Below are 16425 nucleotides of genomic sequence, written 5' to 3' on the forward strand. Positions count from 1 at the left end.
TGTTAATAAAAACCTTTATTTTCCATTTTTTGTTAAGGTTTTCCAATATTTGCTCTTCCAGCTTTTCTTGCCCTTTTGACCCATCCAGCCCCGTCCCCCAAAAGTGTTTCTCTGATGAAGCCGTCTGCACTGAATTCTCCCAGTTACCATGTACAACCTTTATGCTCCTCTACGATCAAAATAACCACATCTTTTGTTTTTTTTTTTAAACACCCCGCCACATGGAAGAACACTACAGCAAACACACTAACACACACACTCCTGATACAGCCAAAAGGAAGATGGTAGCAGAGCGGAGAGATTTGAACGCCTGATTGAACTACTGATGAACACGGCAAGAGAGGTTTGAAAAAAGATGCAAGAGCTTTAACTACACAAAAATGGAGTGTTGACAAACCCAGGGCTTAAGAGCAAGCTTGAAACATTCAAGTGAAACACCTGAAAAAAAAGCACCGGCTAGGCCCACAGAGCTAGGCAAGAAATCGTGTATATACAAGATAGCTGCAGGTTTTTCTTTTGTTCTTTGAGTTTCGCAGCGACTGGTGAGACCGGACACTACTGCAATGTTGGTAAACTGGTAATCATTGTGGTTATTACAAGCAAATGATCGCACAGAGCTCATACATTCAAGCTATACATATATATACCTATGTACACAAAGTATAAATAAAACCACAAAATGAGAACCCAAAGATTATCGTTTTATACATATTCAACACAAAAAAACTCTGTAAAAGGGGACACAATCAACCTGGGAGGGTTTCTTTCTACTGCTACAAATTAGGAAATCCAATCAAGCAAGTGCTCATTTTGGAGTAGTTGATGTTAAAAGCGCTCTCTTGTGGGGATTAACAAACACACACTCATATAAGACAGGACTTAAGCTCATAAAAAGCCCCAAATATATCCCACTTTTATTCAAGCTTGCTCTTAAGGATTTATTACAGGCTGCCAATTACAACACCCTTTGCTCAAATCTTCAGTATTACTGTTACTGTACATTATTACTGATTCTCTACCATTCAGAAGACCCTTTAGAGCAGAGAGAAACATGAAAAATAAGAGGGCATGTTAAAGAAAAAGAGCAGAGCAGAAATAATTAGTAAGACAAGACAGTTATTTTGATCATAGAGGTTATACAGGCCATCATTAAGAAAAAAAACACGCTAAAAGTGGGAGAAAAAGGGGAGAACAAAGATTTAAAGGGGCAGTATCTTTTAACTGATTTTCATGTTTGTGAACATATCTTGAACAGGGTGTTAATTTTGAGCATGAGGACCATTTTTCCTAAACTGGAGTGTTCATACATGGGAGTGAGACGCATGGATAGACTGGTGGGATCTGGGAACCTTGAAAATAACAAACTAACATTTCAATTGGAAAAAGTTTTTTTGCTTTGGGATATCCTAAAAAAAATTCTGTGTGAGCCAAAAGCAGGAAAAGGGTCAACTTTCAGATCTTTTAACAATAATGGGGAAGATTTATTCACTCCCATAATTCCCTTTAAAAGCCTCTGCCTACTCATAGTTCAGATCCAGTGCTGATAAAGAGGCAGGCACTGCACAGGGGAAAATCTTAGCGATGCTAGCAGACGTCTAATGGTACATACGTTGAGCCTACTGTGGGTTACATGAACGTGTGTTTGAAGTTTTCACCTCTCAAGAAGATTTGACGTGAAAACTTAATAGCTGTTGACTAAACACATTTAAAACACTAATGATGTGATGGTTTTAAAAGGCCCTTCTTTAGTGAAATGACATTAAAAGCGTACTGTCTCTTTGAATCCCATTGTATCCCTGGGGTTGGAAATGACAGGGGGTCAACTTTTGTCTGCCTTTTTTGATATTTCCACCTCCTCCCACCTTTCACACTAACCCCCAAACTCCTTTCAGGTGCTTCTTCAACCTGACTTAGCTCCCACCAGTGTCATCAGTCCATCTGTGCTCATGGACTTGGGGCGCTCCAAGGGGAAGCCCAGAGCTCTACTCCACACCAGCTGAGCCAGCACGCCGAGAGCTCGGGACACGCCGAACAGCACCGTGTAGTAGTTCATCTCAGTCATTCCATAGTACTGAAAGGGAAGAGGACAGAGAGAGGAGCATGTCAAGATTAGAATTAAACAAAGCTTTATACGTGTGCAAATAAACAAATCCTACAGAAATATGAGTTTCACAATATACACTTATATGAACACATATTCAAAGCAAATACCATGCAGAAAACAATGCTTGGGGAGGGTTCAGATATGCTGTAACGGAATTAAGTCCAGCAGAGGGTGCTCAAACTCTGTAGTCTGCAAACATCTCAGTACTGTCTGCAGCACATGATGCCAAGCATTAAAGTGGAGGAGACTTAAACCTGGTGTATACAATGCTTTTTTAATCAAATCTTTGTCATTAAAGGCCTACATCATCATAAGCACCACATACTTGAGTGTTGGTGTGTCCACATTGCTTTGCAATACTCAACAGCTGAATCTGAGCATACTTACAATGGCAAGGACTGAGCAGCTATTGATTATACTGCAGTTATTGCAAAGAAAAAAAGAGAGGAGACATTTGACGTAGGGCTGCTGAATCAGCTAAGGAGGAATTATTTTGCACCGCTCAGCCCTGAGAGAGACATGGATGAGCATGGATCAGATGCTTGCAAGTAGATCTGACTAGACGTAAATCCATCTGCAGCCATTCACCTCACTCTAGAATAAATACAACATGCCTGCAGACAACTCAGAGACAAGCAGTTATCCAGTGCTACCCTGCAGGGCTTGCAGTCTGTGTCATTTTGGATGCATTTTTTAAGAAGGTGCATATCATATACATGCACAGGCCTCTGCAAGATTCAGGCTACACAAGCCAATGGCACTTGCTGCTGCTTACAGTCAACACAGCAGCATAAATCAGGATTCATAACAACTGATTTAAAAGTCAAAAACTCTTTTGATTAAGTTATTTTATATAGTTTCTGTAAGTGATTTTGCATGGTTGTTTCAGTGGAAAAATCAGTTTAGAAAGTCACACACCAAGATCTATTTTCATTATAGCTCTAAAAAAACCAATAATGTTAGCAACAATGGCCGAGCTGTTAGACTGCATCTCATGTACGGAGGCTACAGCCTTTTTAAGCAGGCTGTGTTGAAGTCCGACCAGCAGCCTCTTTCCTGCATGCCATACCCAGTTCTCTCCTTCTCTATCCACTGTTCTTTCTTAAACAGAGGCAAAAGCACGATTATAAATCTTAATAACGTATATCTCCATTGTGAACATCCTATACTGGTTTTGGTGTAAGGTAGCAATGCACAGTATGATCAGCATGATCTTGGAAAACTTCTGCAGATTTCAAAAAACTATGTTTTGAATATAAAAATCTGCCTATATCATCTGTAATATTGGCTGTACAAACCAGTAAGTTAGTGGAGTTTTAGGTTGGACCAACAGACCTACAGCAGCTTAAGTCTGAGCTACATTTAAATATCAGTATCAGTACTTGTATGGGCTCAAAAAATCCTCATCAATCATGGATCTCTTGTGTAAGGCTATACTTGACGTTTTCCCCTGGGAGAATCTTGTAGTTTAGTATTTTCCTTTTAACATGAGTTTTAAACCAAAGGCCTACCTAACACAAACATTTTCAATTACTACCTGTGTAACTCTGTTAAGCTGAAAATTGGTTTAGTTTGCTTGTGGTTCTAGTTTTTTTGTTTTGGCATCAATATGTGTTTAATTCTTGTGGAAAAGAGGAAAATTCAATAAACACAATAAAAAAAGATTCACGCTACAACGCCTGTCCTACCTGCAGCAGAACTCCACTGTGTGCATCCACGTTGGGCCAGGGGTTCTTGGCCTTGCCCTGCTCCAGGAGCACGTTGGGTACAATCTTGTAAAGCTGGGCGACCAACTTGAACATGGGGTCGTTGGGCAGGTGCTTCAGTGCGAACTCACGCTGGCATGTGTAACGTGGGTCAGTCTTCCTCAGGACAGCGTGGCCATAACCTGGCACAACCTATAAAAACAGAGGACCAATTTTCCTTCACTTCTGAACTGTTCCAGGATCTCTTGCTCTTTTAAATCTCTGCAAAGCATTTTAGAACATCTATTATGGAAGAAAGAGTTAATCAAATGTGTTTTGAGTTTAAAATGGGGCAGTTTCAGGCTGCAAAATGCAACAATCCCCAAAGGCAAAATAGCCTTTGGAAAAATGCTTTTAAAACTGAGTGCACTGGCCATCTTTGCATTCTTGAAGAGCAATACTTAAAAAATTAGTAGAATGACTAGAATTGTTTGTGAGAGGGTTTTTTTCTTTACCCTTCCAGACTTGAGTGTGTTCCAGATGTAATCCCTCATCCTCTCATCAGAGACCTCTCCACCCATCTCCTTCTGCAGGGCAGTGAGCCACACCAGCACCTCCTGTGAGACACAGGGGGAAAGACAAACTGTTGAGTACAACTGAATTTCAACAGCTTGTACACAACACACCACAACAGGAGAAAAAAACCTTTCAGCAAGATAAAACATCTGCATATTGTTTAAAATAAACTCAGCAATGATTATGTATTCAAACTCTTCCAATGTATCACAATCATCAGTATTTGAACACACAAGGTATTCAATATGAGCTAACACTTATCAAGTCATTTTATCAGTGTTGGCTCCAGCACTGTCAAACAGTATATTATGCAGCCCTTAGAAAAAGCCAATTATAAAGGTGGCTAAATTTATTTAAGCTGGAGCTTTGACACCCTGTAAGCTTTGCCCATGCCCTGCCGAACAAGCAGAGACAGACATTTAACTCAGTGATTGGATGCTATGATTCAACACCGAGGCAGTTTGTGAAACATGAGAACTGCAAACTTTCTGACAATGCTCAGTTATGAAGATCTTCTCAGTGCACATTTGTCAAAGTATAAAAGCTTATAAAGTTATGGTGCCACAGTTAGTAATGAAAGTGTGACAACCTGCCAGAAGTGGAAGAAGTTAAATATATTAAATTCAAACTTTTACTTTAAATCTGGGATATAATAAAACTCTTTGGTAAAAAGGTCTATTGAGACATGACTTGAGAGGAGCTATCAAAGACGGCCTCACACAAAAACTCTGAAGCTATTAAAATCTGCACATTTTATATGTCAAAGTAGTAACTTGCTTGACACAGACCTGATTGGCCAGACCGTGCAGAGGACCAGCCAGACCATTCATGGCAGCGCTGAAGGACAGGTAGGGGTCGGACAGGGCACTGCCCACCAAGTGGCTGGTGTGGGCACTGACATTGCCTCCTTCATGGTCACTGCAGAATAATAAAACCATCATTTAAAATAAAAAAATTCAAGTTGCATTTTGAACACACTTGCATTTGTAAAGGACAGTTTCACATTAGGCAATCTGTACATTGCCGAGTACATCTGACCCCTGAAGTCCTGTTTGTTGGACTTGTGAGTGCACTGTACTGCACTCAAGCACTGTACACTTCTTTGGCCCTGGCATGGTTTAGAAGAGGTGCTTCGACATGGTACAACTGCTCATGCATAAACAAAGGCGTGCAATGTGGACATGACGTATCAATACCACTGTTCCCATCAACAATAATCTTACACAATGGCAGCGTTAGAGGTGTATCTGACATAACAACCTAAAATAAGCCCCAAAGGGAAGAAAGTTCGCAGCTGCTGTGTGTGTATTTCTCTGTGAGACTGCAGTTCTTGTACACTGGGAGTGTCATAGTGCTTCTGTTTGTCTATTTAAGATATGTACTAGCTGTACCCTAATGCAAAACCAGCCTTCCTGGGGTACGACATGATGACAGATCTATACTTCCACCTGGTTTGGCCTGGAACAATACAAGTGATGGCCAGCATAGGACTACGGGGGATCATGCTTCAGCATGGTAAAGGATTTTATGCTCCAGTGAGGTGCCCTCCATGTTTATTATTAACGAGCAAAGACTGGAACACTGTTGTGCCTTTATTCTGATAATGTGCGACTCTGAACAAGAGCTGAACAATTTGAGGAAAAATCTTATCCCCCCCCCCAATATTGCAATTGCAAGTTGATATGATTATTTCTTACGTTCCTCATCGTATGTATTTTCCAACATATGCAAACAGTGAATCCTTCTACATTATAACCAGCACAATATTATATTGAACAAGGGCTGCACAGTTTTTAAAAAAAAATATCTAATTGTGATTTTGACTCATATTGCAAATTAGATATGAATTGTTGTATTGAAGGGAGTGATAATTTTTGTCATTCTAATATTTGATAAGAAAAATGTACAAAAATGAAAAAAGTAGTAATTTTTGTAGACTTTTCTAAAAAAGGGCACTTGAATGACTATACGATATGTAATGCATGACACCACTGCTGCTGCTGCTGCTGCAAAAAAACTTTTCAACAGGTATTTTGACACAAATTCAGGTTAAAGATACATTGCACTTTACAGCCTTATAATCGCGCTTTACATTGCAATTTGAAAATTGCAGCAGGCCATATTACAATTTAATCTAATTTGCGATTAATTTCCCAGCCCTACTCTGAACATATTCTACTTGGTATATGGGTTGGTGTTTATACAAACTTCAGATGTTACCAGATGATTTTCTTTGGGTAGCTGCCAATGCAAAATAGCAGGACTGTTGTTAACGTAGGAAATAAAAAGTTGCAGCAATAAATGAATGCATTAATGTGGAAGCTCTTTTCTAACTATCACTACCTAAGCCAAACTACCAAGACCAGTGTGCCTTATTGTAAGATCAACAGGAGGGTTCCTCCAGCCATTTAACCTCAATATTTGAGTTTAAGTGTTGTGTAAAACCAAAGGTTTCAATTTCACTCATTAAAACAAAAAGACTCTTTTCTGTCACCTCGACAAATTTTGTGGATTCTAGCTCAAGACTTTATATCAATTAAGATCTCTCCTTTCAGCGTGATTCTAGGTTATGTTTAAATCTGAAAAAATGAATAGGTTTTTAGTCCTCGGGCCCAATAGTAGCTCTACTGTTTGAGGTGGTGTGTAAACACTTCATTATCTTTCACTCTAAGCATATAGTCTGAAAAAAACAGGAACCTCAGGAAGCGCCATGGTGCCCATGTCTAAGATCAATGCTGGTGTAAAATCTGATAGATATGGTTGAACTTGCACCTGTGGATGGTGAGATAGAGCCTCATCAGTTCAGTGAACTGGTTGTTGCTGTAGCCCAGCATGTTAGTGAAGTTATGGGACCAGTCCAGGTTAGAGTCGATGGCCCCGATGCTGCTGCCTTCACGGTACAGGTTGCGGTAGATCTTAGCTGCAATGCAGGGCAGCTTGGCGATCAAGTCCATGGAGTCTTCATAGACAAACTACACAAATGATTAAAAAAGAACCAATTATAACAGACTAAAGGATTTTTATTTACATAAATGTTTCCACCCTAGTCACAAACCACACACTGAAGGTTTTAAACAAGGTTACGCTTCTGTGTTATCGATGCTAACTCACCTCCCAGTACTTGGTCTTGTGAACACCCTCAGAGTAAGCTCGTGCAAAGCTGCTCTCGCTGTTCAGAGCTGTGATAGCAGCACTGAACTGAGACATGGGGTGGAGGTTTGTGGGGAAGTTATCCAGCATGGTGACGACATGAGAGGGAAGTGCTGCTCTCTTGGCCCACTCTTTGGACACCCAGTTCACCTGGAGGAAAGGAACACGGTATAAGTGGACCACCTATAGACATCTTTATTCTCTCTAACTTTTAGCTGATGAGGATGAGTGCTACAGGCAAAGCCTTAGATCAAGTTTTCACTTAACTTACCTGACAAAAATTGCAAGGTAAAATAAAAGTTAAATACAAAAGAAACAACTAAACTGTCTGAGTACTTGTTTTTCTTGAGGAGAAGTTATATCTTCAAATAAACGCTATACTCAGCAAAAAGCAAAGCTCTTATCAGTAAAGCTGTCCTAGCATAACCCTCTGAGGAGATATCTAGCAGCAATAAAATGTCTGTCCAAATGTAGAGGAAAGGCTCTCTAGTTCATACAAAACACTTAGCCTAAGCCTTATGGATCTTATCCCTTTTATGTCCCTATTGTTAATTGAATCAGAAGCAAATATTTTACCTTCACTAACATCTTTTGTAATTCTTATAAAAGATAATGACATTCTATAAAAATCCCACAAAGTCTGAGCCACCAGCTCTGACAGATGGAGAGTGAACTGCTGTTCAGACCTCCATCAATCATAAATCTATGGTTAAATAACGACTGCAGCACTAGGACTCTGCTCCCTCTCACCTGCTCCTCAGTAGGAACCTGTCCTGTGACCAGCAGCCAGAAGAGACCCTCGGGCAGCGGCTCCTCGCCTCCTGGAGCTTTGGGCAGCAGCTGCTGACACTCTGGGATGCTGTAGCCACGGAAACGGATGCCCTGTGTGAGAATGGAGAGAGAAGCAAAACAGATTGTAAAGAAATCCATATTGAAATTATCCCGAAATGAACCATCCAGTAAGTGTTGGCGAGCTGCCACCATGAGCTCCAGCTCTGCTAATTAAATTTGCTTAATTGAATATCTCACTCCATGTGGCGGCCTGTGAACAAGATACATGATGACATTAACTCTCTGCCTCGAAAAGCTCCTACATAGCTTCAGTAAGAAAAAAAATCAAGTGTAGTGTCTGTGAGGCAGGATATTTTACCACAGGATAATGAGCTCAATATATTTAACCACTGTTAGAAAAATAACATTAATGCTGCTTTTATAGCATACTGACCTCCTCTGGATCCAACACAGAGGTCTCATACACCAAACCCTTCATGCCCCTCATTCCTCCGTAGACCTGTGCAGGGAAGCACAAAGAGAAAATGCATTTCTTGTTAATACTTACTTCAGATGTGTGTTTGCAGCAACAATGACAGAATTATTCCGAATCTTTCAATCAATTTCAAAGTATTTATTAGTTTAAAATTACTGGGTGGTTGTTTATATGTGAGCATTTCTAAAATATGCTTTTGAGACATGAGCAAAGAAAGTTCATCAGATCCCTAGCCTGGCTCTGCTTGGTTTGACACAGCAGGGAATTTGCTCCTCCACAACAACCAAGCTACCCATTTGAGGGTGCATCTAGAGCTTATGAGGTGGCGTTTTGAGTCAATGAAGTTGTAGCTGCACTTCAGTAGGCCTTGTTTAGTTAAAAAGTGGGCCACTGATTCTACCTCAGAGCTTCTTCTTCTTCTATTGTTTATCCAGCAGGTATTTCAGAGTTTGGAGCAGCTACTTCTACTTAAACACATCTGCAGAGCGTCCTTGAATTATGATGAACGGCTGTGATGTCACTACATTGCACTTGGAGGTGGGGCCGGCACATTTGGGCTCCAGAGCATGACCATTCAGGGTGTGGCTAGGTCCAGCCAAATTTGTGATGGTAAAGTAAATCAGTCTGGATTTATTCGGATCGGTGTTGTCAAAAGTCATAGTAAAAAAGACTCATTGCCTGATGTCTGTGCAGTTTCTATTTTGCAATGAAATCACAATCTACTGACTGCTCTGAATTTGCCAACTTTGTTTGTCAAAGGCTATGGAAAACAATGCAACAGAAAAGAAAAGGCAAACTTTCATAGATGTGAACTAGATGTACACTGAGTACTAAACATACATCACTTTACAGAACATGATTTTGGCCACAGATAAAGATTATCATACTATGGCTAGGGCTGTCAAACAAGAAGAAAACCTTTAATTGGGATTAATCTCAGAATTCCTATTGTTGATCACAATTAATCTCCTTTTTGTCACATTTTAAATCCCACTATTTTGAATTTAAAATGGGTTTTGTTCCTTACACTTGGTGTTTGGATATAGACCTGCTTTTATTTCAAAAGAAGATACAGAACTTCTAGTCAGTGTTGTTACAAATGAGCAAGGAATGGAAAAAAACTTCTCAAATTAAAAAAAAAGGGAAATAACTAATAATGAAGCATAAAGAAGCTGTGGTGTCCTTATTTAACATCACTGTGGCTGTAGGAAGATACTGCAGAGGCTCAACCAAAGTGTGCTGAAAGGGACATTAAAGCCTTGGATTAATGCAATTAAAAAGTTAATGCACTAATAACGGATCTTTAGTACACTGACATTAATGGAGAAGTGCTGACAACCCTAATTATGACTGAACATAAATAGACCTACTGCTGGACAATATATCAAGTTTTTTGGGGAAATTGATATGCATTTTCAAACAAGGTACAGGGTAACATTTAGTGTTTATATTGATATTTTTACTGGTTATTTGAGGAAAAATAGATGCCAAACTTTTAAGACTTGATAAAAGGTTAATTTACAAGCTTGCATGCTTACTGACCACAATTTAAACCCAGAAATTATCATTTCATTTATGGAGAATTTTTATTTCATTTTCCCACATTTTGACATTGTGATACTGGCTGTTTATAGGAGTCCCTGTGTGGTGTTTGGCATTTGTCTCATGTGGATTTGACTTAGAAGTGACTTTATTTTTGTTGAAAATATCCATACATACAGTTTGTATATCCTCATTCAGCTAAAAATATTCAAATATTTTAGGTCCATACTGCCCAGGCTTCAACAGACCCAAGTCAAGTCTTAAGAAAGTTATGTAATCCCAAAGAGGCGGATCAAAGGTCAAAGAATTTAGTGATTGATAAACCCGAGATGATGACGCAGATGGTGCACTGGTGAATCTGCAAATGTATAAAGTGGTCCAGGGAGATAGATGTTTGCAGTGTACAGTGGATGGCTGAGTGACTCAGCTGAAATGACACCACCGGCAGAAAGAAGCACAGCTTTATACTGTGACCTCTAAAGGAGTTGATCAAACACTCAAACCTGTCAGTAAACAAAGCTGGGCAAGCCTAGACAGATAATTGAGGTCACTGTGCCACATCTAATCAATTCTCTGTTTGATGACCTACATGTTCCTTCCCTATTGATAAAGTAAATTAGACAATCCCTGCTTGTTAGTTGATTACATTTATTCTGATCCATTGTTGACATATGCAGCTGTCTTATTATTTTAACATCATCATGAATTACTTACCATATCAACAGTAACCTGTCCTATGTTGGTTTTGCCATACTGTTGTTTAAAGTTCTTGATCCTTGTCTGTTCTTTGGGGATGAGGTCTGCCAGAACATCCTTCAGATTCTGGAACAACAAGTAATCAGTCAGAACTCTGCTGTTTCCATTAAACATACAGACTTTAAGTAAAATACAATCCTCTAGTTTGTACTAAGATTTACTGCCAAGACTCATAAACATTATAGTGGAACAGAATTGATGTGTAGCTTCACAAGGTTTATTATCATATTTTATAAAACTCAAGGGAACCCACAGGGATAACGGTGTCTTTTCTAAAGTGCTATAAACCGATTATTTAAACAACAGATTAATAGCGGCTGAAATCCGAGGCTAGCAGACAGCCTTGGAGTGAACAGAGTGTACTTACTGTTGTTGATGCGCTGGCATGTCTGGCTGCCACAAGGAAAGAGGCGGCATTCTGGGTAAGACACAAAGAAATAATATGAATGACATAACCAGGAAGCTAAATACTACTGAGACAACCCGTGCAGATTAAATTCTTCTCACAAATTCCTGTCACAAAAAACAGTCCAAGAATAAATCATCCTTTATCCAACTCTTTACATCACAATTGCATGTTCTTATTTACCAATTTACATTGATCTGTTGGCCTTTACCCTGCAGAGTATGACTGATATTATCATTAGTAATCAATTATGGACTTCAATTATTAATCCTGTCCTCTTTATACTGACAAGCATTTCATTTCTTCCCTCACTGCATAGCTACAATTCCTCTGGGCATCCTCTCTTTAAGTGTATCAAATGTTCAACTTCTCTTTCCTCCATCTGTATCAGTTTTGCATTGATCTGGGCAAGTGTTTACTTTCTACTCTTTTTCAACCCCATTTAAAACAAAGTTAACTGTGTTGAAACACCTCGACTGACTCAGACAACTACAAAGACCTGAAACAAGTAACTGCAGGTGACTACTTCCGTTTATCCTCATGTGACGCACGAAGAGCTGCCCCACCAACTATCAATTCACAATGAACAATCTTGACTCACAATTGACTCACATGAATATTGCTCAACTTCTATCAAACAGCAAAGTGTGTGCTTTAGAAATCTCTTGCTGTCTTTCTGAGTTTAGGGACAGGCTTCGAACCTTTTCAGACATCTGAGGTTTAAAACTCAGGTGGGTCTACCTTCTGTCTAGTCCCACCTTACTATGACATGCCAAGGTGACTAAACAGTGAATGTCCTGATGCTCTAGTTATGTTCACACCTAGTATTAACTTGCTGCAGTAGTTACAATAAAAAAATTTACTAGTGGTTCCAAACACCTTTCCTTCAGACCCCCAGTGCTTGCACCCAAAGATGGAAAGAAATACACTGCTGTCAAAACACAACTTAGTTTGGTTTCATTGATAAAACCAATAGAAAACCTTACTGGGAACCACTGAATTACAAAAGATTAAATAAACATGAGAAAAGGTTCCAACTCCCTTTTTTCCTTCCCAATAGTTGCTCATTTTTATTTGTAAATAAACTACACAGTGCAGTGCAATGACAAATCTGTTTAGACAAACCTACTCATACTATATTTAGACAGCTATTTTTACCTGTTAGTTTCTGCTATTTTCATTTGATAAATTGTCCGAGATCTGTTTTTTAAAGACAAGGTTTTCAGTGGTAGCCAGAATACATCCATGGTGTCAGCATAGTACAACTTATGTGGGCTACTGTTTAAAACTGTTTATTTCCAACTTCTTTTGGATATAAATAAATTCTATTGGAATTGGTGCAAGTAAAAGCATAGTCACAGATGCCATATATTACATGGTACTGGAGGTATTTTAGTACTGATGTCAACAAAAAACTGAACAAAAAACTGATTGATTTTAAGCTATGAAAAAAATAAGCCGAAGGCTTTAACTTTATTCTTCTTGTTCCTTTCCATCTTGGCATTTGTGAAAAGCCAGCTTGTATTTATCAGTCATGCCAAAAACTAGATAAATAAGCATGAGAAACCAAAACATTTCGTGTAGTCTGGATCCTTAAGCCTTGGTTTGCTGCTGGAACTTCAGCAAGAAAAGAGGATAGAGATTAAATAAATACAGGCGCTGATTATTAAAGTGTTTAGAGACTAGTAATCTCGGAAGCTCAGTGCCAGTAGTGGGGAGTCTAGCCTACTGCTACTCTGTACTGAAACATGACTCCTCTTAAAGCTCATTTAATTCATCAATGGGAGAGGGAGGAGTTTGGGAAACAAGGGACAGCTGGCTTTGCTCCTAATAGGTCCACTATCGTAACCTAAACTGGGGGTGAGAGTAGAAAGGGAACTGACAAGACTTGCCAAAAACAAAAGGTAGGACCGCAGGTCACCACACAGACTCTACACAGCTGACAGAGATTATGTAACAGCTCAGGCCAGGGTCTTAAATATAGAGCGCCAGTTTCACTCAGTCACTCCTAGCTTCCTGCTGAGGAGAAAGGTTAGGGCAACAACCCTGCTCAGAGGGGTATAGGAGAGGCTGTGTTAAGAAGAAACACAAGAAGAACAATGTCGGACTTAACTTGCTCTTTGGTAAACAAAAGCAAATGAACAAACTGGCTTCAGCAAGAAACCTTGGTGTAGAGAACATGCATTTCATGTCTGTTGGGACTTCAGTTACTTCTGTTTCAAAATAATTTTCTGCTAAAAAACACACAAAATTAAAGTTTGCTCAACCAGTTTAATTCCCTAAGGCAATAAAGTATCACAAGATTGTATTTTGTCCTTGATCCCAGTCTTGTGAGTCACATGATTTTCAGTCATAATTCAGAAACAAAAGATTTTACAACCCAAGCATGGACTGCAGAAATGAAAGATACAGCTGACTAATAATTGTCCTGTGCAAAGATTGCAACTGATAAGAGAGAAAGGGTGAGTGTGACACAGGTTATCTCTACATATCCATAATTACAAGACCGATAACAGGGACAACATATCTCCTCATTGGTCTGTACAGGGTTCAAGAAAGAAAGTCATTTAGTCACCGATTACTCTGGAGGAAACCTAGTAAGTGATTAGAAATTCTTCAGGAGTGGATGACAACTTGATATGAGGGTCATCTAAGTGGAAGTTGTCTAGGCTGAAAGGTCAGTGGGGTAAGACACTAGGTTATACCCAGTGGAAGGTTACAGCACGCATGAAAAGCAACCAGCTTCATAACTGGCAGTGTTTCAGCAGCTTGTCTGAGCATGATAAGCCTCAGGGTGCTATAGTGATGAAGAACCCAGTTGATTATAAAAGCAAAAGCTGTTTTATAACAATTTATAAGGGTTATATTTGCCAATAAGGCTCTTGCGTCGATAATTTTTGATATGAAGTGTTTAAAAATGTGCAGTCTGTTATTTCCCCGAGTGACAACACAAATTTGATAGCATCAAAAAGTAAGGATATTATCAACATTACATGATATTAATATTGGTAGTTGTGCAAATTCCTGCGAATATTTACAGCAGATATTTTGACAACAAAAATCTGCCTGAATCAGCTTTAAATACTGCATGTATGAACAAATAATAAGTGGAGTTTTCAGCTGGGCTGACAGACCTATATCATCTTAAGTCTATTGTTTTGTTAAACCTGATGCCTGAAACTTTTAAGTGCGTTGAAGGGACTTAAATTTGTGAATTTATTCATCCTAATACTTGAATTGTGTGTTTTAGGGACCAAGAGATTAAGATTAAAAGTACATTTAAATATTGTTATCAGTACCAAATTTAGCTCAATTTAATTTGTTGCTACTGGTATATAAGAAACCTGCAAAAAACAATATCGTGCATCCCTAGCAGAAAATAAATAAGCTTTAGGAAAACAGAACCTATTCACAAGACAAGAATCACAGGAGATTCACAAGTTGTAGGCAAGCACATATGGAGTCTAGACTGCACATTTATGTTGGCAACATTTCAGTACTGTAACACTACCAATGTTTTTGTGCAACTTGTAGAGTGTATAGGAATTTACTTTACAGTTTTTGATCACTGAATATAATTAAGCTCCCAATATTGGGTGCATAGGACTCCTAATTTTGTACCAGTGGTATCACAACAGGTGTGGATGTCATATGATTCTACTAGAATCACATTAAAGTTGAAATTTAGGTTTAGTGACAACTGCAAGATAGATATCAATGCAATTCTCATTATAAATAATAATTCACAATAGTCATATTCCCCAGTTTTTATCACTTTATAAAATTTAATGTAAGTTGTATAAAACAAATACAAGACGCTTAATTCTGCACTATCACATAACATTTCCATTTTGAAGAACGATAAACATATTTGGTGCACCTTATCAAAAATAGATGGCTGAAATTTTAACGTGAAGGTCAACGAGGGGGGTTCAGAAACACAAAGTTGAAGCCGAGTTTAGGAGAAACCCTCGTGTCTGTAACCTATTAGGAACCATTTATCAGTAAAATCAATTCTAAAGAAACGTGACTGGCACGATCGTTCATTGACACCAAGTTAAATCTGTCTAGTCCCTGTTGGTTAAGGAAACATGTCCTGACTGTCACAGTACCAGGCCAGCATAGAAAGCAACGCTTACAATGCTAACGCTAGCTGACATGACACAAGTTCACAAACATTTTAACATGGACGTTTGAACTTCCCTGTACAAAACAACAACAAATATAGGCATCTTTTTCAAAATAACTCCAGATTATAAAGGTGTACAAGACAAGCTCTCGCCAAACAGCATTTCACAATGTGGTTAGCAAAGCTAGGCTAACGAACGTTGACTAGCTCGCCGCTAGCCGGGCTAACCTAACGTTAGCTTTCAAGGTAACGCTCACACCTTTGGTGAATTAAGTGGCCCCGAGGCCGTTTCGAGCCTTCTTACCTTTGAATTGAGGAGTTTGGGCGCTAGCCTGCTGACTGAGAGAAAGGACATTGTGTCTGTGTTCAAGTGTTATTTCCTCTTAATCTTTACAACTAAGAAGCCGCTGCCAGTGCACCGCGGAGTTGGTTGAAGGTGCCCCTCCAGAAAGCAGAAGGTTGAAGAGGGATTCTGGCCCGCAAGTAGCAGCACTGTTGATTGGACGATGGGCCTGATGGGATAACATCGTAAAGGAATTTGATTGGCTACAGGAGCATTAGGAGTGCGGTGATTGGGTGAAGTGCCTTTGTCTGCCTGTGACGACAGCTTTCAACCAGGGTATGTTCAAGAACAAGCTCTTTAAAGTCTCTATAATCTATTCATGTATGATAGCAATTACAGTTAAGATAGTTTTATTTAACACGTTGAAATGACATTTTTGAATGTGGTGCAATATAATGGACTCTGAGCTTTACTGCTGTAAATTTTAATAGCTCCACAATATCTAAGTATGGCATCAAGATCAATCA

General features: G+C 39.1%; 1 protein-coding gene across 1 annotated transcript; it reads right to left on the reverse strand.

The window, feature by feature from the left end:
- On the reverse strand, positions 1 to 16083 carry cs (citrate synthase). The gene is made up of 11 exons (XM_041800331.1): positions 15920 to 16083; positions 11448 to 11498; positions 11039 to 11146; positions 8741 to 8806; positions 8266 to 8397; positions 7477 to 7665; positions 7138 to 7337; positions 5154 to 5283; positions 4305 to 4406; positions 3793 to 4002; positions 1 to 2071 (listed from the first exon to the last, which is right to left on the reverse strand). Exons 1-11 carry the CDS (start codon positions 15968 to 15970, stop codon positions 1901 to 1903), a joined length of 1410 nt encoding a protein of 469 aa, XP_041656265.1. The 5' UTR covers positions 15971 to 16083; the 3' UTR covers positions 1 to 1900.
- Between the last annotated feature and the right edge of the window lie 342 nt (positions 16084 to 16425).

The sequence above is a fragment of the Cheilinus undulatus genome, linkage group 11, assembly GCF_018320785.1.
Source record: "Cheilinus undulatus linkage group 11, ASM1832078v1, whole genome shotgun sequence".
In the NCBI taxonomy this organism is placed as follows: domain Eukaryota; kingdom Metazoa; phylum Chordata; class Actinopteri; order Labriformes; family Labridae; genus Cheilinus; species Cheilinus undulatus.

Coding starts and splice junctions, on each gene's coding strand:
- cs (XM_041800331.1), bottom strand. CDS start 15,970: ATGTCCTTTCTCTCAGTCAGCAGGCTAGCGCCCAAACTCCTCAATTCA. Junction 7,666..8,265: donor AGGTTCCTACTGAGGAGCAG/GTGAGAGGGAGC, acceptor CCTTTCCTCCAG/GTGAACTGGGTGTCCAAAGA. Junction 4,003..4,304: donor ACACACTCAAGTCTGGAAGG/GTAAAGAAAAAA, acceptor CTGTTTTTATAG/GTTGTGCCAGGTTATGGCCA.